At 34.8% G+C, this 24,651-nt stretch overlaps 1 protein-coding gene across 2 annotated transcripts in view; it reads right to left on the reverse strand.

Annotated features, from left to right (window-relative positions):
- VEGFC (vascular endothelial growth factor C) overlaps positions 1 to 24,651 on the reverse strand; it is a 117,424-nt gene that overhangs the window by 38,940 nt on the left and 53,833 nt on the right. The window contains exons 2-3 of one of the 2 annotated variants that reach the window (XM_037831052.1): positions 6,835 to 6,933; positions 1,377 to 1,590 (exon numbers count right to left, since the gene is read on the reverse strand). In XM_037831052.1, the coding sequence (XP_037686980.1) occupies positions 1,377 to 1,530 (154 nt within the window). In that variant the 5' untranslated portion in view covers positions 1,531 to 1,590; positions 6,835 to 6,933. The remainder of the gene's footprint in view (positions 1 to 1,376; positions 1,591 to 6,834; positions 6,934 to 24,651) is intronic. The other variant, XM_037831051.1, reaches the window with a different exon arrangement.

Below are 24,651 nucleotides of genomic sequence, written 5' to 3' on the forward strand. Positions count from 1 at the left end.
GGAAGTCACTCACACTGATTTTATTTTTTAAAGTTAAATAAAATACATAACTTTAATGAAAATGACAGGATACTGAATTGCCCTGTGACTGGGAATAATATATGATATTTAACAGAGCTGCTAAGGATATTTTCTAACAAAAACTCATTCCTATAGGCATGTATCAAGCTAAATTAAGATTACAGTTTTTTAAAATTACAGTAATATCCCACAGCACTTATGTTTTGTGTTCCTTATTAAGAAAATGCAAATGTAATATATGGATGTTTATAAGCCCTACAGAGAGTCAGTTTTTTGTACTATTTTTTGTGGTCTAAAAGCAAAAGTAAACAACATGATTTTTTTTTTTTTAATTTAAAACAGAGGTAAATGAGAAGATGGCTAAGAATTGGATTTTTGAATTGGACTCAAGTCAAAAATCATTTTCAGCCTCCCTTTCTGGCAACTTAGGGTAAAGTCATGGTGGTAGCCACTTAAAATGCAAGGCTATTTTCCGTCATTTGGGACTTGCTTTGTGGACTTTTTCAGGAGAGTCAAATTTGCCTATTCCTTTTATGTTCTCTCTTTGAATTCTGTTTCCAGTGAGTTAGTAGTTTACTTATAACACTGTCAACTCCTTAAATACTGCATTACGATGTTCTAATTTATTCTCCCATATTTCCCGTAAAATAAAAGTCTTTGGGAAAAAAAAGACTGTAAACTATTGATTATACAATCTTGAAGCCATTTTATTTGTTTGTTTTTGTTCTCAAAATACATTGCAAACTTAAAATCCTTTATAGGGATTAATACCTAACAATGGAAGGGATTTACTTTTTTTAAAATTAGCCCACCAATTTATACTATTCCATGTTATTCAGCATCATAAATTTTTGTGAGGCTTTCTGCTAATTATCTCAGCAGATTTTAAAGCTCCAGCTTTCAAGTCAGCTATTTATGAAGGAGCAAGCAAAAAGTGGCATCTGAAAAAGTGATTTGGGTTTGGTTTGAGAGCAATGGAGCATTTCTAAATCCAAATCAGAAGGAAAAGTTATGTAAATTATTTTATAAGATACAGAATGTTTAAATGATTAAACTGACATAGCATGTAAATCATATCTATATGTTTTTAAAAGTGAAACAGGATACCACCTCAATTAAAATAAACTTGTATTGATATGCATGCACATTTTCATTTTTATATTTCAAGAAATCATCTTAACACTCAAAGTGAAATAAAAAAAAAAGCTATATTTTAAAAGTAATTCTTTATTTTCTGTTTATGCAGCCCTAAAGATACATTCAGTGGTACAAATGCTGAAATTAAAGCACTGGGTCGATGATTTTCACTAATTTGATATATGAGACTTATTGTACATTTTGTTTTCTGTACTTACTTTTTAAGATCTCTGCATTATAATGTGCTGCAGCAAATTTTATATTCTCTTCTGTCCTTGTGTTGGAATTGGACTGTTCTTTATTATGTTGCCAGTCTCCTTTCCTTAATTGACACTTGAACATTTTCCAATATTCTGGGTAGAGTACTGTCATGAGTTCATCCACACTGGAAACAGACCGCAGCTGCTCCTCCAAATCTTCACCCGTATAAGCCTGTCAAAGAAACATGCAAGACCAATTATTAATCAGATTAAGGAATTTGGAAACAGATGCACTAAAAACCTACAGGTTTCCTATGATGTATGCAGTGGTCCTTAATGAAAATATTAATTACTCCTGAATTACTTAACTTTTTCTGGCATAATTTTATTCATATTTAAATTTATATGAATCAATACTAGAATTAAAATATATATTTGGTTTTGAAAATAAAAACTTTTTTTGAAATACATTCTAAGATAATTTTAAAAGTAGCTTATTTGTGTTATTTATAGTCCTTTTACGTAACTGACAAATTTATAAGCTTGATAAATCATTCAAGCTTATATTACCATCCAATATAAATAAAATTAAACTAAAATCCACTCTAGCGCTTTACTTCATTTTTAGTGTCAGCATCAATAAAATATAATTGGGCTGAATACTTGAAATAAAAGTAGGAGTTGTACTTTCATGGAAGCTATGAGACTAAATAATCACATGAAGAACGGGATTTCAACAGAGTGTCAGAGTTAAGGTTTATATTTTGGCAGAACCCTCCAACATTTCTAAAAAGCCTATTTGATCATTAAGATTTATGCTGCTATGAAAAAGATATGAAGTAGTTCAGAGAATACAAAATCTGCTTATAAATGGCTGACTATCTATATAAATGTATCCAATTAAGTGGAACATTCCAAGTTATAGTCAAGGAGTTATCATACCTAAGAAAAAATTAGCATTTTTAAAATATAATTTAAATATATGGAAAAACAGAACATTTTTAGCTTTACCTATCTGAATAGTGGAATAAAACATCGAATGTTTATTTTATGTTTTTATGAGATTCCTAGCTTTTAAGTATAAATATATAAGAAAATACTTTGGACACTGGTTCTCAAAGTTGAGTGCACATAAGAATCAATTCACCCATGAAAAATAAAATTTTGGAGGTTTGGGATGGAGGAAGAGAGATCTTGGTTCAAACAAAAGCGCAAAATCTCCTCTTAGAGTTTCCCAATTAAATGTTTATGAAATACATGGCTAAGGATAACCTCACACATGGCAGAAAACTTAAGAAACATGCATGTCCCAGAATCTGAAACGGATTCTACAGGGAAAGATTTATATAAAGTACACAGGTATATTTCCAGTCAATGCTACCTAAAGTAAAACTTCACAAATGGGTTTTTGTATGCCTCTGTTTGCTTGAGTAACCCTTTAATTCTGAAGTACATGGGAGTGTGCATGCTTGGGAGGTCCCTGGATCTCTTTCCCTGTAGCTCAGCTGAGCCTCAGTCAAGTTTTGATCTAAGCTGATAATGCCAGTGCTTCCACTTCCAGAACAAACAGTGCCCACCCTAACAAAAGTAACTGTAATACAACATTGTTCTATGATTTAATGAAAGATACACGTTAAGAAAAAGGATGGTGGTGAAAAGGGACTTTCAATTAAGTGTTATGTGAATTTTTAAGACAGACACATTACTTCTGTATCTTAAAATTTAGAACTGGAAAAAACTATAACTTTTATTTTTAGGAGAAGGCACTACGTTCCTCAACAGATCAATGGAAGAAAAATATAAGCATAAAATTCACAATAAAGAAAACACAATATAAAAACATGAAAAACTGGTAGAAAATAAAGTTATATTTGTAATCTAAGGCTGAAAAAAAGGACATTCCAGGGATGAATACAAAAGTAAAATGTAAAATATTTGCATGGCAGAATACACTGCAAACAAAATAAAAGAAACAATAAAGTAAGAAAACTATTTTCAATATACACAACAGGTAGGATAAGACCAATGTTCTTAAAATATTACATGAACATGTTAATGAGAAAAAATAAACCAGCATTTCAATAGAAAAATGGGCAAAAAACTTGAATATTCACAAAGAATAAATAAAATTAACATAAATTTGGTGATGGCAGAAGCGAACGAAAGTATAATTCCTTCTAATCCTGGTGGGAGTATAAATTTACACAGCAATTCAAGGAAAATTTTGTACTACAAGTTGAAAATCCTTCAAAATATGTTCCATTTTGAAATTTAATCCCTTTGGAATTAAATTTCTTATCCAACATATAACTCTGCAAAGATATATTTACAAATTCATTGTGGGGTTCTCCATAATAGTGAACATTAAAAACAACCTGCACAGACAATAATAAAGAATTGTTTAAATAACTTATGGTACACATAGATAGTATGTAATGGATGGTACATACAGAAAGTATGTAATGTCACTTCGAAATGATCATACAGATATATGATTTTCACATGAAAAGGGGTTCGTAATGTAGTCTATGAAAAAGTACACAATTTATATACAGTATGTTTATACATATATGCATAATATGCATATAGGGTTTATACATAATCCTTTCAGAAAACAAAATTTATATATAAATATGTCTGTAACATACTTGTGGATGTATAGTCTTAAAGTGTAAAAATATTAATATTAATAGTCATCTTCTCCAAGTAGTAGGATTATAGGTAATTGCTATGCTCCTCCTTACAGATATCTATATTTTAAATTTGGATGATGAGTATATGCAACATATCAAAATAAGAATAAAAATTTAAAGTAATCATTTTAAAGCATATTGGCATCAATATTATTAGCTCTCACCTCAGCCATTTGTTTACTTTATTGTTCTTATTTCTGCATACAGCATACATTTTATATATTATTTAAGCTATAACAATCATTGGGAAAATGGTTTAGAAATGGCTTGAAGACTGTGCAATAAATTCAGTTATTCCTAATAGACTGTAATTATTATACTTGTGTGGAAGAAACACAAGCATTAGTATTAAAAGACACAGATTTCTATCCTGGGAACAGACCTTATTAATTGGATGACATTTGATAAATCATTTAATCTCTTTGAGCTTCATTTCAATCTGTAAAATGGGAATAATATCTTCCTCTGAGAAATTTTGTGATGATTCAAATATGCATTTGATATAAAAGTATATTATTACTCTTGTAGTCAGGAGTTTATTATAGTATCTTTAGAGAACAAACGCACAGTGCAGAGATTTTTTTCCAGGCAAATTGAAATTTTCAGACAATTCAGAGTTGTAACTCTGAGTCCTCTAACAGGAGTTCTGTCTGCTGCATTTTTTGCTCTAAATGAGCAGAAACCTAGGAATTGGGAATTATCAGATAAATGATGGGATTCTGTGAATAACAATATGACCCAAATCCTGAAGATAGATACTACCAGCTAGCCATCAAAAATTTGTACACATATTCTATTTTTGAAGAGTTTGAAGAGGCTCCCAGTAACCTAGAATGAGTTCTGTACCGGGCATAAACCTAAATCTTTCGAGTGAAAATGCTATGTATATGAAAGTCAAGTTCTTTCTCAGTACTTCTTCAAGTCTTTGTGTTCACTAAGGTTTGCTAGAATGTTCATACCATTTTCTTAAATACATATTCCTTTTATTTTCCAGAGGGATTTGATATAGCTTCCAATAGAAAGTGCCTTACAAATCTGTATTCGACCATAATAAAAGCTTCAGGTAATCTAAAAATAAATCTAATTTTGCATTTAAACCTGGATGGATCAATTAGTAGGTTCTAGTAGTTACTCTTACGAAACTTTCAGCACACATGCATTAGCAAATGGCAATCTATGTGACCTTCAGTGGAGAATGTTGAAATGAAATAGGAAATCAAAGCTGCATGTGCAATGTGGGAGGGAGCTGCAGGAATCAGGAATAATCCCCTTCCTAGATAATTCAAGGAAGGTATTCTTTTCTTACTTTAATGGGAAAAAATGAAGCAAAATCTCTGGTTCTAGAATAAATTACACGATGAAAAGGAGCTTTGGGGTTTCACCTGTACTCGATAATTTTCCGTAGTCATGGAAAATGATAAGATGAAGTGGACACTTGAGGTGGAATTGACAGTGACCCCTAATCAACTTTACATTTCACTCACAAAGCTCACAAAAGCAAATCTCCCTCTTGCTGCTCTGCTTTGACTAGGGGACATTCGGGTGCCTATTAGGAAGAAAGTACATGTGCATGTAGGCTGTCTACTCCCAAGAACTATATTAGACCAGAGCATCAACCGTAAGTGGGACACCATAGCAGCCATCTAGCACACAAGCCAGTAATGGTCCTGGATGTGCCAACGGTGGAAATTAGTTTTTAAATATCTACAAGTGTCAGTAGTCCCTTCAAGCTACTGTCTTAAATTAATTGCTATGCTATATATATAGCTCTAAATTTGTCACTCATTTAATAATTCTGTGAAGCTCAAAATTCATGGGAAAATGGAGACACTTGAATTATGGGAAATTTCCTTTCACCTAAAAGCACATACCTTTATCAAATAGAAAAGATGGATGAGAATATATCAAAGAAAGTTTTATTACTGTATATTAATGAAGTAGCCAAAAAGGTCACAGGTCTAAGTGTCCAATATATATTTATTTTTAAAAGAGAAGAAAAATAACTAACATTCAAAATGGAAAATTATATATATACAATATATACAAGTTTAATTTATATTTACTTTAGTTTAAAGCCCATACTCTATCATTAAAAGTCTAGCTCAAATAATATTTTATATTAAAATAAAACAAAAACAAAACAATTTTGTAAGGTAAAGCAAAGAGAAGATTACTTGTTCAAATTATCACTAATAGTTAAGGAATTTACAAAAAATTCTTGAAGGAAATATTTTTTATATTATTCATCACATACTTCATCCATTTGTCCTATGAAACCAAATTATCAACAGCCATCAATCTATCAAAAAGTAGTTACCAAGGTCAGTAACTCTACACTGTGTTTTCTTTCTTCTCTGGAAAATAGGGTCAGATCCAATCATTAGAATAAGTTGCTGTTGACAATATTTTCCACCTAAAACAGCAAGGGAACATGCTTATTTATTTTTTCTAGTTAACAATGGTTGTGTAACAAATGAACTTGTAGGTTCTTCTATTTCCTTCAGCTAATTACCTATGATAGGTAAATTATGTAAAATTTAAAAGTGTATTCTAATTATTTAATAATACTTTTTCTCAAAAGCAGAAATCAGGCTGGGTGGCAGAATGGAAAAGGCTTTGGATTTGAGAAATTATCTAATGCACAGTTATAAAGCTCACTCTAAAATCAATCTTTGGTAGAGAATCATAAGTAAAGATGGAAATTCAAGTGGTCTATGATGCCTATATTCTTCTAAGTATAGAAATTTGCAAACGATTTATATAACCTTAGCAAATCATTTTACCTAATGTTTCAGTGAAGGTGTCAGAGTCAGGATTCTTTCACCCTCAGGTCACCCATCATCCATGTCTACACCAACCTGATGTGTCACAAATAGGTAACCCTGGAAGCAGATATTTAAATTTTAGTTTAATATAGGAAGTTTTAGTTTTTACCTTGCCCTGTGAAATATTTCATTGTAAATGTTGAAAATAATGTGTATTTTAGAACAGAATCTTTAAAAAAAAAAAAAACCTATTATTGATATCACAGTTCATTTATTTTTAAATGAAAAGTCACTTTTTAATTTGGTCTATATGTGACAAATGAAAAGCTGAATATTTATTTCAGCAAAAACTAAGTTAAGTTGGTTCCGATTAAGCACTTTGAATATTCAATTTAAAGCATGTTATTTTTAGGTACCTTTCTAATTTAATGCCAAACTAGATAATTAATCAATTCTCTCTCCATAATCACCATCCTGGAAAACAAAGAGACTACGAATACTGATTTCTACCACTGAACACTGAAAACCAATTGCTCAACTCTCATTCTGGAACGGAATCCTCATTGACTCCACTTTGTTGTAAAAATGACAAAATGATCTCAGAAAGTTTAATTCCTGTCTTTTTCCAGATATAATCTCAAAATTGATACCAAGTAGGTGAAGCCAAAATTGGCAAATACGGTTATTTATCAAATAATAAGAAAATGCCAAGGACCTAAAACTTATTACACAAATTTTCCAATATTTATTATCAGGCAGAGCAGTGGTTTTCAAGTAGAGTCGATTTGGTCCTGCAGGGGACACCTGGCAATGTCTGAAAACATTTTTGGTTCTCACAACCCAAGGGGCATATGCCACTGGCTATAGTGAGTAGAGACCAGGAATGCTAGCAATCACCCTACAATGCACAGGACAGGCCCCTACATATAAGAGAATTATCCAGTCCACCATGGCAACAGTGCTGCTGCTGAGAAACCCTGCAATGGTCTGCAAGAGCTTTGTCAGATTTGTTAGTTCTGCTGTAGAGGTCATTTGTTAACCCCTGAAGAACATGCTGGAAGGTTGAATATTTGTACGAACTGCTACAAATTATGTTTTTTTTTTTTTATGAATATACCTATGCATTTTTGTTTGGTATATAACTAGAAGTGGAATTGATGGTTCATGAAGTATGCATACATTTAGCTTTATAGATAGGGGCAAACCATTTTCCAAAGTGATTAAAAACTGTAAAAATTGATGAGTTTATGCTCCTAAGAGTCATATATAAGAGTTCCCTCGCTTCACATCTTTGACAACTAGTGCTGTTAGTTTTTACATTTTAGTCACACTGATGTGTATGTGACATCTAATTGTGGTTTTAACGTGTATTCCCTGGAAGACTGAGAGGCTGAATACTTTCTCATGTATTTTTGGCATGGGATTAAGAATGCCTTTAATTCATTTTGATTGGCTGTTTTTTTCCTTATTAATTCATAGGAGTTCTTAAAATATTTTGAATATAAGTCCTTTGTTGTATATGTATATGGCAAATATCTTCTACAGCTTGTATTTTCACTCTCAACACAATTTCTTAATATTAATGAAGTTCAGATTTTCAGATTATTTTATTTATGATTAGCACTTTTTTGTATCTTAAAAATCTTTCTTACCCCCAAGGTCGTGAAGATTCCATCCTGTTTTCTTCTAGAAGCTTAATATTTTACTTCTCACATTTGGACTTACACTTAACTTACAATTAATTTTTGAGTATGGTGTAAGGTAGGGGTTAAAAATTCTATTTTTTACTCATATTTAATTAATTCAGAACTATTTATTGAACACTCCATCCTTTCCCCAGTGCACTGCTCTGGCACGGTGGATGCAAATCACATGGCAATGTATGCAGGGTCTGTTCTAGAGTTCTGTTAACTGTTCCACTGGTCTGTATGTCTCTCCTCATGCCAGAACCACACAACAGTTTCATAATTAAATCTTGATATTATGCATGTTATTTGATTTATCCCCTATGACCCCAAAGTTTAATAACATCACCAATATTCAAAAATTGTTTACAATATCTTCTTCCTTTTCTATAACCACTTTCAATTCTGGCTTTTGAAATAAATGTGAAGTATTTGACGGCTTTAAATAATGTATGCAAAGTGCATAGTTTAGTACCGGTTACATATTAGGCACTCGATGCTATCTACACTTCACAGTGGTAATAGCAATGAACATGTGGGCAATAATTACTTTAAGGGATATTCATTAAACTATAAAATAGGTTTAATTCTCAAAGCATATTGTAATTATCTTTCCCTCCAAATCTGTGTTCTTTGTGAAATCTCGATTTCCTCAATCATATGTATGTATTATTTAAAATCACATACAATTATATGCAAAGATACATTTCTAACAAAATGTCTGACTAAATTCTGAGTTTTCCATGAGAGCACGGGTTTTGGAGAACTACACGTCGGGTACAATACAATAGTAAGAGCATGTGTTTTGGGCACAGATATACCTGTGTTTGAATCTTTGCTTCTCCACTTACTGCAAGTGTGAAGTTCAAGTCTCATTTCCTCATCTGAAATATGAGGGTTGCTATAGTGATTAAATGAACTACTGTGAAATGTGAAATGAGTTATGTAAATAGCCAAGTATTTGTTAATAGTAAGTTTTTTATTAGTGTAGATAATGATGTTGATAATAATATCCCCAAAACTATGATTCCCCATTTAAAAAATGTAGATAATAAAATTTACCTTGCAAAGCTGCTCTGTGTGTAAATAGATAATATTTGTAAAGCACAGACGAGGAAGGCTGTTAAGCTAGCCAGCAACTTGAATCTAATAAAATATTTTAAATAAATTGTAAAGCAGAGAATGTTATGATTTTATGTCTTTTGGAAAATATTTATTGAATGACTATTCTGTGCCAAGGACTCTTCTAGGCATACTATTTGTAAACAAGGGTTCTCTTTTCATGGAGTTTGAATACTAGATATTATATATATGTATTTTTTTGGAAGCTAAGAATATTAATTATCAGTTCTTTGAATTTGCTCTTTCCAAGGGATTTTCAAATTTTAAGACACACCTGTTTTGTATATTGCAATTAATTCCAGATGAGTTTCTCATTGCTTATGTGCTTCTGTGCCTAAAGGATTCCAGACCCAGTTACTAAAGTGGCAAGGAGGAGAACTGTTGCTATGAAACAATGTTGAATAAAACAAAATTGAATTATTTAACCAGAAATAGTTTCTGAAAACACAAAAATTTCATTTTTCATTTTTACTAGACCTATTAAATTTCTCTCTATAATTAAAACCTATGTTATGACTTTAGAGTTGCAAAAGCATTTATACTGGCTTAATGAAAAATGTGAGCAAATTATATATGCTTCTCTTTATAAATTCATTTATTTATATTCTTATTTTCTATAGTCCTGATTCTGGTCCATAATTGCACTCTGGTTCGGGAAGGGCTGTGTGTGTGTGTGTGTGTGTGTGTGTGTGTTTGTAGGACAGGTGTGGTAATGGGTGATTAGGGCATGCTGAGGATACATACTCAAAGAGTAGAGATTATTACCATATCTTATTCACCATTAAGGATTTGGAAAGTTTTCCTGAGGGCAGTATCACATACTCAGCTATGGAAAAACCACAAAAACTCTCTTATCAGGCCAGTTACACCTGAACTTCTAACTGCATATTTTAGGAACAAATTTGCTCAACCATTTCCCAATCTCAAAGTTGCTTTATGGAAATATCATACTACAATATTTTTCTCAATTTCCTACTATTCAGAAACCTAAATTAACAATGATTTTCTCTATGTAATACACCTTTTATAGTATTTTCAGCAAGGTATAGCAATACAGATGATATTAGTGGTAGGGTGAGCATTAAGAAGAAATATTCCTTATTAAAAGAGGATAAAATTTCATTTCCACAGTGTTTTTTTTTAATATGCTGATGGCTTGAGATAGCAAGAATTTTCCACAACTATCTTGAAAAATTTTCTTAGTTCTAACATCACATTTTAGACAAATGAGTACTGTGTTGTGGACTCAATTCACCTCTCTTTACAGAGATACTTCTTATCTACTTGTTTGGAGAGGCATGTGGATGAATAAAAGTCCACATTGAATGAGAGAAGAAAAATATCATTTATATCATATTACTGAAATGTTCAATCAGTCTCCAAAACCTAAAGCAAAGATTTCAGTTAACCAAAAGTGTTACACTAGACCAAATTTTAATCCAGTTTTAAAATCTGACCCCATGAAGGTCAGAGTTAAACAAGCAAATTCTACAATGCTCCCTTCTCTGTCAATAAAGAGAATTCATGCTTAAAGTTTCACAACAGGAAACTATCAATTTAACAGATACCCTTTGATGTTGGGCTAATTTCAATATGGTCAGTGTATCTACTAAATTGTATTTTCATTTTAGGATAAATAGAACTACTGCTCTTTATTTACCCCCCCCCCCCCAAAAAAAAAGAAGAAATGAACTTCATTTCTTTCAAAAGTACCCTGGAAAAACACCTTTTTAATCTTTGTTGTTACTCATCACATACAAATAAAGCAAAATTGGGATTTGACATAAATTTACTAGTTCTCATGCTTTATAATAAAGTCCAGATCACAGGATCTATTCTGAACACATTTAGCCAACTTCAAAACAGAGAGAGAGAGGGAGAGAGGGAGATGGAGAGAGAGAGAGAGAGAGAGAACTGTTCCATAGATAGATAGAACAAATATTAAAGTATATCTGGGCTTACTACAAATTCATTATCACCTTATCACCAGGGGAAAAGAAAACCAAATCATATTTATATGATAATGATAACAGAATAAATATTTATAGGATAATTAGATGCAAGAAACTTTTCTAGGTACTTTGAGGGGTACAGGAATGAATTAGAAATGAATACTTCCTTCAAGAGGAAGGTAAGACATACAAACTACAAGATAGTTACAGGTATGCCAAGGGAACAACAGAAAAGTTCTTTGGGAGTTCTGAGGAAGGAATGATTATTTCCAGTTGTGGTATTCAAGGAAGACTCCTTGAAGAAGCTCATTCCAGAGCTTACCACAGTGGACAAATAGCCACATAGTTCATATAGAAATTAGCTGTTAAAAGCAACTCACTTTTATTTATACCCAATCTTTCTTCCTTCTTTCAGGACAAGTAACAAAATGCTTCTCCCCATCTCCATGAAGACCAGTGTCTTTACAGGTGCTTGTGCAATAATTTATTCCTTTAGTTACGGTCCTATCTCTTGGGCATCTTCTCTCTCCTTTCCCTTTCTCTAATAAAGTGTTCCTATTACCATACAAACTTACTACTCTCCCAAATTTTAAAAAAATAACTACAAGCATGCAGATAGAAAAATATCTACAAGTAGAAGAAACACCATCCTTTCAGTCCACATCCTATTGAGCTACTGCCATTTTCCTGCTCTCTTTCATAGCTTCACTTTTTTTTTTGAAAGGGTTACATATATATATCTGTACTCTCCTATTCCTTTTCCCAGTCCTTGACAACACTCCAGCCTGGTTTATGTCCCCATTACCCCACTGGAATTAGATCCCAGCAACTTGCACATGAGCTCTACTTTGCCCTATCACACTTACCTCCATTCTGTGATCACCCTGCTAGTCTAGTAAAGCCAGATCACCTGCTCTTTGTCTCCCTGAGACCAGGTACTTCTGCTATTCCTCCTCCCTTGGTAGCTATTATTATCAGTAAACTCTGCTGACTTTTCCTTTACCTAATCCCAAAGTTTGGAGTTCTCAGGGTTCAGAAATAGTTTCCCTTATATTTTGCTTACACTACTTTTTCAGGACCCACATCTATTGCCAGCCCTCCAAATATAATCTATATCTGAGGATATCCAACCCAAACTTCTCATCAAAAGGTAACTCCAATTAGATTTATCAAAATCTCATTTGTATCATGGCTAAAACTGAATTCATGAATTTCTTCTCCAAATCCATTTCTTTCCAAGTCTTTCCCATCTCATTAAACCTTCCTAATAAGTTGTTCAATCAAGAATCTGGGAATTACACTTAACATCTCCCATTTCCTCATCCCTAAATGTAATCTATCAGCAAGTCCTAGTAATGCTATCTCTAAAAATAGCAATTTTTCTCCCTGCCCACTACTAAGCTCCTAGTTAAAGCTGCCATCATCTCTTCCCTGGATTATTGCATCACTCACCTATTTAATCTGCTCCAGTGGTTTACCTTCATTATTTCAGACAAATCCAACCACCACTTGAAGTCCCTGAACAATCTGGTTCCTGTTACTGCTCCAACGTCATCTCATACCATTCCTGCCTGCAGTCATTAAACTTCAGCACCTCCAATACTGCAGCCCTTTTTCAAGCTTAAAACCTTACAAAAGTTGCTCCCTTTCCTGGAATGATGTTGTCCTGCCACAATGCACAGCTTAAATTTTCTCCTCATTAAAGTTTCTGCTTAAATGCTACATATTCAATGATGCTCTCTATCCACTGTAACTAAATATCCTAACTCACATAATCTATTTCAGCACCTTGTTTGTTTCCTTCATATAATTTCAGACATTGTAAACACCAGCTTATTTACACTTTCATTGTTTATCTCCCACATGCCTGTTTATTGCCTACTGTCTACTCCCTCCTTTGTAGAATATCTGACTCACGCCATTCAGTGAAGGAATAAAGGAAAGAACAAGATTGATATAAGCAGCTTCTTTTCATGCTTTGAAATAACTCTATAAATAATGCTTTCCAAAAACCAAAGAGAAACATTACAAAAATATTTAAAGGTAATTTAACTCAAATCTTATTAAAGTTACCAAAAAAGTAATTATTCTTAATGATGTGTTTATTTTCTTAAGATGACCAAGATTTCATTTTAGAAGTTATTTCCTGCCTAGTCTGAATCAAGAAATAAGAAAACAAACACAATTTTCTGTTAAAAAATAGCATTGGAAAAAACATTTGTATTTTTTCTAGATATTTCATTATGTTAATATTTAAACTCAACTACATTGTCAGCAATCTAGAATGGTAAAATAGGTATTCACATGTCTTTCCTTAATCTAAATATTTTTCTCTATTTTATTTATACACTCAATTGAAAATCAGAAATTTATGGTTAGTCAACCATTAGAAAAAAAAGTTTAAAAGTCTTATCTTATTAAAAGACAATTCAAGACAGACAGAAAGAAGGAAACATAAATAGAAAATAGAGAAGAAATAGACATGAAAACCTGATCCAAAAAGCCTCATAAAAAAGTAATAAAAGAAGTTTTAATTCACATGAAGTTTAAGTCATGAAAATTGTATTACTGAAAACATCTTTCATTTTATAATATTTTAAGGGGAAATTTTCCAAACACTTAATTGCATTTTTCTTCCTCTATGCAATCCAAGGTGAATTAAAACAGATGATATCAGAAATGCATTTTGAATGTCAATAGTTTGGGGCATGAACAGGAAAAGCAGAGATACATTACAACTGGAACATTACACTTTTAGTTCCTTGTTTCCCAAACCATAATATAAGGGTTATCAAATTGATCACAGAGTTCTGTGAGACTGCCATGGATCTATTATTTTCCACTCAAACCCTGGAATATAAAGGCTAGGACCTTTAAGAATTGTCTCCCTTTTACCACCTCTTTATCTCTAGTGTACAGATTCTTAGTGGAATATCACTTCCCCTAAGTGACCCCAACCTCTTCTTGGCTAAAAAATAATAGAAGTTCACAGCCATCCCCATTTCATCAGAATGGAAGTCCTGCCACAACTAGAAAATTAAAAGAGAGGGTTCATAGGGGATAGAGGTGGTTATAAAAGACTCTCCCCACCCCACCCCCAAAAAAGGTACCAGACACAAAAAGCAAAGTCTACAGAGGTGGGAATAAGGACCATGAGTTCAGGATCAGTGAATATTAAATATTTAATCTGTATACCCTTCACTTTGTGATGATAAAATATCACTGACATAACTTTTTCCTAATGTGTTGATTCTTGAATCAGTCAATAAGCAGTAGCAGTTACAGATCATGCCAAACATGTAATGAAGCCATATAACATTTTTTCATCTAGATGGTTTTCCTATCTTCTTTATAACTGATATTTCTATCCATATTTTGTTTCTCAATACTATTTACTGGCATCAGATCTAAGAACAAAGCATAGAAATGGAAAATTAATATTTCAACTTCTAGTTAAACTTGGCAGTGTAAAGGCAGGTATAAAGGTCTGTTCTCTTCCAAACTCTAGTAAAATAAGAGTAAAATATTAAAACCACATGGATAGACGGAGGCAGGGCAAGATGGCGGACTGGTGAGCTGTATGTTTTAGTTACTCCTCCAGGAAAGTAGGTAGAAAGCCAAGAACTGCGTGGACTGGACAACACAGAGCAATCTGACTTTGGGCATACTTCATACAACACTCATGAAAACGTGGAACTGCTGAGATCAGCGAAATCTGTAAGTTTTTGTGGCCTGGGGACCCGCACCCTTCCCTTCCAGGCTCAGTCCTGTGGGAGGAGGGGCTGTCAGCTCCGGGAAGGAGAAGGGAGAACTGCAGTGGCAGCTCTTATCAGAAACTCACCCTACTGATCCAAACTCCAACCATAGACAGACTGAGACCATACACCAGAGAATCTGAGAGCAGCCAGCCCAGCAGAGAGGAGACAGGCATAGAAAAATACAGCACAAAAAACTCCAAAATAAAAGCGGAGGATTTTTGGAGTTCTGGTGAACATAGAAAGGGGAAGGGCAGAGCTCAGGCCCTGAGGCTCATATGCAAATCCCGAAGAAAAGCTGATCTCTCTGCCCTGTGGACCTTTCCTTAATGGCCCTAATTGCTTTGTCTCTTAGCATTTCAATAACACATTAGATCTCTGAGGTGGGCCCTTTTTTTTTAATCCTTTTTTCTTTTTCTAAAACAATTACTCTAAGAAGCCCAATACAGAAAGCTTCAAAGACGTGCAATTTGGGCAGGTCAAGACAAGAGCAGAACTAAGAGAGCTCTGAGACAAAAGGCAATAATCCAGTGGCTGAGAAAATTCACTAAACACCACAACTTCCCAAGTAAAGGGGGGTGTCTGCCCACAGCCATCATCCTGGTGGACAGGAAACACTCCTGCCCGTCACCAGCCCCATAGCCCAGACCTGCCCCAGACAACCCAGTGGGACGGAAGCGCTTCAAATAACAGGCACACACCACAAAACTGGGTGTGGACATTAGCCTTCCCTGCAACCTCAGCTGATTGTCCCAGAGTTGGGAAGGTGGAGCAGTGTGAATTAACAAAGCCCCATTCAGCCATCATTTCAGTAGATTGGGAGCCTCCCTACACAGCCCAGCAGCCCAGAACTGCCCTGGGGGGACGGCATTCACCTGTGACATAGCACAGTCATCCCTTAACAGAGGACCCGGGGTGCACAGCCTGGAAGAGGGGCCCACTTGCAAGTCTCAGGAGCCATACGCCAATACCAAGGACTTGTGGGTCAGTGGCAGAGACAAACTGTGGCAGGACTGAACTGAAGGATTAGACTATTGCAGCAGCTTTAAAACTCTAGGATCACCAGGGAGATTTGATTGTTAGAGCCACCTCCCCTCCCTGACTGCCCAGAAACACGCCCCATATACAGGGCAGGCAACACCAACTACACACGCAAGCGTGGTACACCAACTGGACCCCACAAGACTCACTCCCCCACTCACCAAAAAGGCTAAGCAGGGGAGAACTGGCTTGTGGAGAACAGGTGGCTCGTGGACGACACCTGCTGGTTAGTTAGAGAAAGTGTACTCCACAAAGCCGTAGATCTGATAAATTAGAGATAAGGACTTCAATTGGTCTACAAATCCTAAAAGAACCCTATCAAGTTCAGCAAATGCCAAGAGGCCAAAAACAACAGAAAATTATAAAGCATATGAGAAAACCAGACGATATGGATAACCCAAGCCCAAGCACCCAAATAAAAAGATCAGAAGAGACACAGCACCTAGAGCAGCTACTCAAAGAACTAAAGATGAACAATGAGACCATAGTATGGGAGACAAAGGAAATCAAGAAGACCCGAGAAGAGCATAAAGAAGACATTGCAAGACTAAATAAAAAAATGGAGGATCTTATGGAAATTAAAGAAACTGTTGACCAAATTAAAAAGATTCTGGACACTCATAGTACAAGACTAGAGGAAGTTGAACAACGAATCAGTGACCTGGAAGATGACAGAATGGAAAATGAAAGCATAAAAGAAAGAATGGGGAAAAAAATTGAAAAAATCGAAATAGACCTCAGGGATATGATAGATAATATGAAACGTCCGAATATAAGACTCATTGGTGTTCCAGAGGGGAAGAAAAGGGTAAAGGTCTAGGAAGAGTATTCAAAGAAATTGTTGGGGAAAACTTCCCAAATCTTCTAAACAACATAAATACACAAATCATAAATGCTCAGCGAACTCCAAATAGAATAAATCCAAATAAACCCACTCCGAGACATATTCTGATCACACTGTCAAACACAGAAGAGAAGGAGCAAGTTCTGAAAGCAGCAAGAGAAAAGCAATTCACCACATACAAAGGAAACAGCATAAGACTAAGTAGTGACTACTCAGCAGCCACCATGGAGGCAAGAAAGCAGTGGCACGATATATTTAAAATTCTGAGTGAGAAAAATTTCCAGCCAAGAATACTTTATCCAGCAAAGCTCTCCTTCAAATTTGAGGGAGAGCTTAAATTTTTCACAGACAAACAAATGCTGAGAGAATTTGCTAACAAGAGACCTGCCCTACTGGAGATACTAAAGGGAGCCCTGCAGACAGAGAGACAAGGAAAGGACAGAGAGACTTGGAGAAAGGTTCAGTACTAAAGAGATTCGGTATGGGTACAATAAAGGATATTAATAGAGAGAGGGGAAAAATATGACAAACATAAACCAAAGGATAAGATGGCTGATTCAAGAAATGCCTTCACGGTTATAACGTTGAATGTAAATGGATTAAACTTCCCAATTAAAAGATACAGATTCGCAGAATGGATCAAAAAAAGTGAACCATCAATATGTTGCATACAAGAGACTCATCTTAGACACAGGGACACAAAGAAACTGAAAGTGAAAGGATGGAAAAAAATATTTCATGCAAGCTACAGCCAAAAGAAAGCAGGTGTAGCAATATTAATCTCAGATAAAATAGACTTTAAATGCAGGGATGTTTTGAGAGACAAAAAAGGCCACTACATACTAATAAAAGGGGCAATTTAACAAGAAGAAATAACAATCGTAAATGTCTATGCACCCAATCAAAGTGCCACAAAATACATGAGAGAAACACTGGCAAAACTAAAGGAAGCAATTGATGTTTCCACAATAATTGTGGGAGACTTCAACACATCACTCTCTCCTATAGATAGATCAACCAGACAGAAGACCAATGAGGAAATTGAAAACCTAAACAATCTGATAAATGAATTAGATTTAACAGACATATACAGGACATTACATCCCAAATCACCAGGGTACACATACTTTTCTAGTGCTCATGGAACTTTCTCCAGAATAGATCATATGCTGGGACATAAAACAAGCCTCAATAAATTTAAAAAGATTGAAATTATTCAAAGCACATTCTCTGACCACAATGGAATACAATTAGAAGTCAATAACCATCAGAGACTTAGAAAATTCACAAATACCTGGAGGTTAAGCAACACACTCCTAAACAATCAGTGGGTTAAAGAAGAAATTGCAAGAGAAATTGCTAAATATATAGAGACAAATGAAAATGAGAACACAACATACCAAAACCTATGGGATGCAGCAAAAGCAGTGCTAAGGGGAAATTTATAGTACTAAGCGCATATATTAAAAAGGAAGAAAGAGCCAAAACCATAGAACTAATGGATCAACTGAAGAAGCTAGAAAATGAACAGCAAACCAATCCTAAACCAAGTAGAAGAAAAGAAATAACAAGGATTAAAGCAGAAATAAATGATATAGAGAACAAAAAAAACAATAGAGAGGATAAATATCACCAAAAGTTGGTTCTTTGAGAAGATCAACAAGATTGACAAGCCCCTAGCTAGACTGACAAAATCAAAAAGAGAGAAGACCCATATAAACAAAATAATGAATGAAAAAGGTGACATAACTGCAGATCCTGAAGAAATTAAAAAAATTATAAGAGGATACTATGAACAACTGTATGCCAACAAACTGGATAATGTAGAGGAAGTGGACAATTTCCTGGAAACATATGAACAACCTAGACTGACCAGAGAAGAAATAGAAGACCTCAACCAACCCATCACAAGCAAAGAGATCCAATCAGTCATCAAAAATCTTCCCACAAATAAATGCCCAGGGCCAGATGGCTTCACAGGGGAATTCTACCAAACTTTCCAGAAAGAACTGACACCAATCTTACTCAAACTCTTTCAAAACATTGAAGAAAATGGAACACTACCTAACTCATTTTATGAAGCTAACATCAATCTAATACCAAAACCAGTCAAAGATGCTACAAAAAAGGAAAACTACCGGCCAATCTACCTAATGAATATAGATGCAAAAATCCTCAACAAAATACTTGCAAATCGAATCCAAAGACTCATGAAAAAACTCATACCCCATGACCAAGTGGGGTTCATTCCAGGCATGCAAGGAAGGTTCAACATAAGAAAATCAATCAATGTATTACAACACATTAACAACTCAAAAGGGAAAAATCAATTAATCATCTCAATAGATGCTGAAAAAGCATTTGGCAAAATCCAACATCCCTTTTTGATAAAAACACTTCAAAAGGTAGGAATTGAAGGAAACTTCCTCAACATGATAAAGAGCATATATGAAAAACCCACAGCCAGTATAGTACTCAATGGGGAGAGACTGAAAGCCTTCCCTCTAAGATCAGGAACAAGACAAGGATGCCCGCTGTCACCACTGTTATTCAACATTGTGCTGGAAGTGCTAGCCAGGGCAATCCGGCAAGACAAAGAAATAAAAGGCATCCAAATTGGAAAAGAAGAAGTAAAACTGTCATTGTTTGCAGATGATATGATCTTATATCTAGAAAACCCTGAGAAATTGACGATACAGCTACTAGAACTAATAAACAAATTTAGCAAAGTAGCGGGATACAAGGTTAATGCACATAAGTCAGTAATGTTTCTATATGCTAGAAATGAACAAACTGAAGAGACACTCAAGAAAAAGATACCATTTTCAATAGCAACTAAAAAAATCAAGTACCTAGGAATAAACTTAACCAAAGATGTAAAAGACCTATACAAAGAAAACTACATAACTCTACTAAAAGAAATAGAAGGGGACCTTAAAAGATGGAAAAATATTCCATGTTCATGGACAGGAAGACTAAATGTCATTAACATGTCAATTCTACCCAAACTCATCTACAGATTCAATGCAATCCCAATCAAAATTCCAACAACCTACTTTGCAGACTTGGAAAAGCTAGTTATCAAATTTATTTGGAAAGGGAAGATGCCTCGAATTGCTAAAGACACTCTAAAAAAAAAAATGAAGTGGGAGGACTTACACTCCCTGACTTTGAAGCTTATTATAAAGCCACAGTTGCCAAAACAGCATGGTACTGGCACAAAGATAGACATATAGATCAATGGAATCGAATTGAGAATTCAGAGATAGACCCTCAGATCTATGGCCGACTGATCTTTGATAAGGCCCCCAAAGTCACTGAACTGAGTCATAATGGTCTTTTCAACAAATGGGGCTGGGAGAGTTGGATATCCATATCCAAAAGAATGAAAGAGGACCCCTACCTCACACCCTACACAAAAATTAACTCAAAATGGACCAAAGAACTCAATATAAAAGAAAGTACCATAAAACTCCTAGAAGATAATGTAGGAAAACATCTTCAAGACCGTCTATTAGGAGGCCACTTCCTAGACTTTACACCCAAAGCACAAGCAACAAAAGAGAAAATAGATAAATGGGAACTCCTCAAGCTTAGAAGTTTCGGCACCTCAAAGGAATTTCTCAAAAAGGTAAAGAGGCAGCCAACTCAATGGGAAAAACTTTTTGGAAACCATGTATCTGACAAAAGACTGATATCTTGCATACATAAAGAAATCCTACAACTCAATGACAATAGTACAGACAGCCCAATTATAAAATGGGCAAAAGATATGAAAAGACAGTTCTCTGAAGAGGAAATACAAATGGCCAAGAAACACATGAAAAAATGTTCAGCTTCACTAGCTATTAGAGAGATGCAAATTAAGACCACAATGAGATACCATCTAACACCGATTAGAATGGCTGCCATTAAACAAACAGGAAACTACAAATGCTGGAGGGGATGTGGAGAAATTGGAACTCTTATTCACTGTTGGTGGGACTGTATAATGGTTCAGCCACTCTGGAAGTCAGTCTGGCAGTTCCTTAGAAAACTAGAGATAGAGCTACCATTCGATCCAGCGATTGCACTTCTCGGTATATACCCGGAAGATCGGAAAGCAGTGACACGAAGAGATATCTGCACGCCAATGTTCATAGCAGCATTATTCACAATTGCCAAGAGATGGAACCAACCCAAATGTCCTTCAACAGATGAGTGGATAAATAAAATGTGGTATATACACACGATGGAATACTACGCGGCAGTAAGAAGGAACGATCTCATGAAACATATGAGAACATGGATGAACCTTGAAGACATAATGCTGAGCGAAATAAGCCAGGCACAAAAAGAGAAATATTATATGCTACCACTAATGTGAACTTTGAAAAATGTAAAACAAATGGTTTATAATGTAGAATGTAGGGGAACTAGCAGTAGAGAGCAATTAAGGAAGGGGGAACAACAATCCAAGAAGAACAGATAAGCTATTTAATGTTCTGGGGATGCCCAGGAATGACTATAGTCTGTTAATTTCTGATGGATATAGTAGGAACAAGTTCACAGAAATATTGCTATATTACGTAACTTTCTTGGGGTAAAGTAGGAATATGTTGGAAGTTAAGCAGTTATCTTAGGTTAGTTGTCTTTTGCTTACTCCTTTGTTATGGTCTCTTTGAAATGTTCTTTTATTGTATGTTTGTTTTCTTTTTAACTTTTTTTTCATACAGTTGATTTAAAAAAGAAGGGAAAGTTAAAAAAAAAAAAAGAAAAACAAGGAAAAAAAGATGTATTGCCCCCTTGAGGAGCCTGTGGAGAATGCAGGGGTATTCGCCTACCCCACCTCGATGGTTGCTTACATGATCACAGACATAGGGAATTGGTGGTTTGATGGTTGAGCCCTCTACCATAGGTTTTACCCTTGGGAAGACCGTTGCTGCAAAGGAGAGGCTAGGCCTCCCTATGGTTGTGCCTAAGAGCCTCCTCCCGAATGCCTCTTTGTTGCTCAGATGTGGCCCTCTCTCTCTGGCTAAGCCAACTTAAAAGGTGAAATCACTGCCCTCCCCCCTACGTGGAATCAGACACCCAGGGTAGTGAATCTCCCTGGCAACGTGGAATATGACTCCCGGGGAGGAATGTAGACCTGGCATCGTGGGATGGAGAACATCTTCTTGACCAAAAGGGGAATGTGAAAGAAATGAAATAAGCTTCAGTGGCAGAGAGATTCCAAAAGGAGCCAAGAGGTCACTCTGGTGGGCACTCTTACGCACACTTTAGACAACCCTTTTTAGGTTCTAAAGAATTGGGGTAGCGGGTGGTGGATACCTGAAACTATCAAACTACATCCCAGAACCCATGAATCTCGAAGACAATTGTATAAAAATGTAGCTTATGAGGGGTGACAATGGGATTGGGAAAGCCATAAGGACCACACTCCACTTTGTCTAGTTTATGGATGGATGAGTAGAAAAATAAGGGAAGGAAACAAACAGACAAAGGTACCCAGTGTTCTTTTTTACTTCAATTGCTCTTTTTCACTCTAATTATTATTCTTGTTATTTTTGTGTGTGTGCTAAGGAAGGTGTCAGGGATTGATTTAGGTGATGAATGCACAACTATGTAATGGTATTGTGAACAATTGAAAGTGCGATTTGTTTTGTATGACTGCGTGGTATGTGAATATATCTCAATAAAATGATTAAAAAAGAAAAAAAAACCACATGGATAAAAAGAACAGGATAAAAGATAATAGGAGATGAAAGATACTGATGTACATATGTATATATTTTAAAGATGAAAAACTTAGAGGTATTAGCAGAGATTGCTGAATACCATGTGCCTGCAAATGGGAATGGTGATTAGAAGCAAGCCATTTTACGACCTGGGTTCACAGATATATTTACCTACCTCAAACCATGCAAAATAGAGATAAAGAGTCAGATAATGATGGAGACATTGAATGAATTCCCATTCAGTCAAGTAACTCAATCTTCCAAATCCTAGCTTGCTTATAGAGGGTCATTCCATGAAGCAACTACAACAGAGGAGCTCCAAACCGAAAGCCACTAAGTCCAGCAAAAAACAGGGACAAGCCTATTGAAAAAAAAAAAAAAAAAAAGAGGGAAGTAAGAGAAAGCCTACACAGGTTATAGTGAATCCTGAAGCCTGTTCCCTTGTTTGGTTCCATGATGGCTGGCAGCTAGCTTATACCTCCTAACCACCCCACAATATGCAATAGGATGTTTCTTCTGTGGAGAGTCTGTGGCTGCAAGAAAAAGACACATTACTACAGTGATGCTTCCCCCAGTGAAAAATGCCAGGTCTTCACCCACACACTCAGAAGTAGAGCCTATCAGTTGACAAGCTCCACACATGCAGAGGGAGCTTCTATTGAGCTTTTTAGTGCCTCTGCTTTAAATAGAAACAACAACAACAAAAGACCATAAAAATTTTGCAGAAAATCTTTAACACAAAAGAAAGAGAAATAAAACAAACAGACAAATAAATTTAGCAAAAACAGGGAAATTACAGGAATTAGGAGAAAACTTAAAAATGAACAGCTACAATATTCTCAGAGATCAATGAAGACACTGAACAATAAAAGCATGTAAAGCATAAAACAAGTTCTTGGTAATTAAAAATTCTATACATAATTTAAATTTTTAACAATAAATTCATCAGATTAAAAAATTCAAATAGACATAACAAATAAAACAATTGAATTAGTAAAGAAAAAGAGAAGCAAGTCCAAGAGGACTTGACTGGTGAATCCTAGGAAATATTTAAGGAAGAAATTACACCACCCCCATACAATTACTTTCAAAAAATAAGAGGAGGAAAAAAATACTTCTCACCTTATTCTATGAGGCTATTATTATGCTGATACTAAGGTCCACAAACAAATTACAGGAAGAGAAAACTAAACTGCAGACCAATCTCCCACATAAACATAGAAGCAAAAAAAATTCTTAAGAAAACATTGGCAAAGTGAATCCAGCAACATATAGTATACCATGAAAGCAGGAATGCAAATGTGGTGTATCTTCTAAAAATGAATTAATATAATATACCATTTTAATAGGATGAAGACAAATACCATATAATCATCAGAATAAAAGCATAACAATCTTTCAAAAAATTCAACATTCATTCTTGATAAAAGCTCTCAGTATGCTAAAACTACAATGGAACTTCCTCAACCTGATAAAAGGTACCCATGAAAAACCCAAACTCCATAATACTTAATGACAGAATGCTGAATGCTTTCCCCTGTGATATAGAACAAGGTAACAAAGTCCATTTCCACTATTTTTAATCAAAATGGAAGCTATAACTAGTATAATAATGAAAAAGAAAAAGAAAGAAAGAAAAAAAAGATAACAAAATTAAAGTCATCCAGAATGGAAAGGAAGATGTAAAACACTCATTATTCATGTACTACATGATCCTGC

This window comes from Choloepus didactylus, chromosome 3 (assembly GCF_015220235.1).
Source record: "Choloepus didactylus isolate mChoDid1 chromosome 3, mChoDid1.pri, whole genome shotgun sequence".
Lineage (NCBI taxonomy): Eukaryota > Metazoa > Chordata > Mammalia > Pilosa > Megalonychidae > Choloepus > Choloepus didactylus.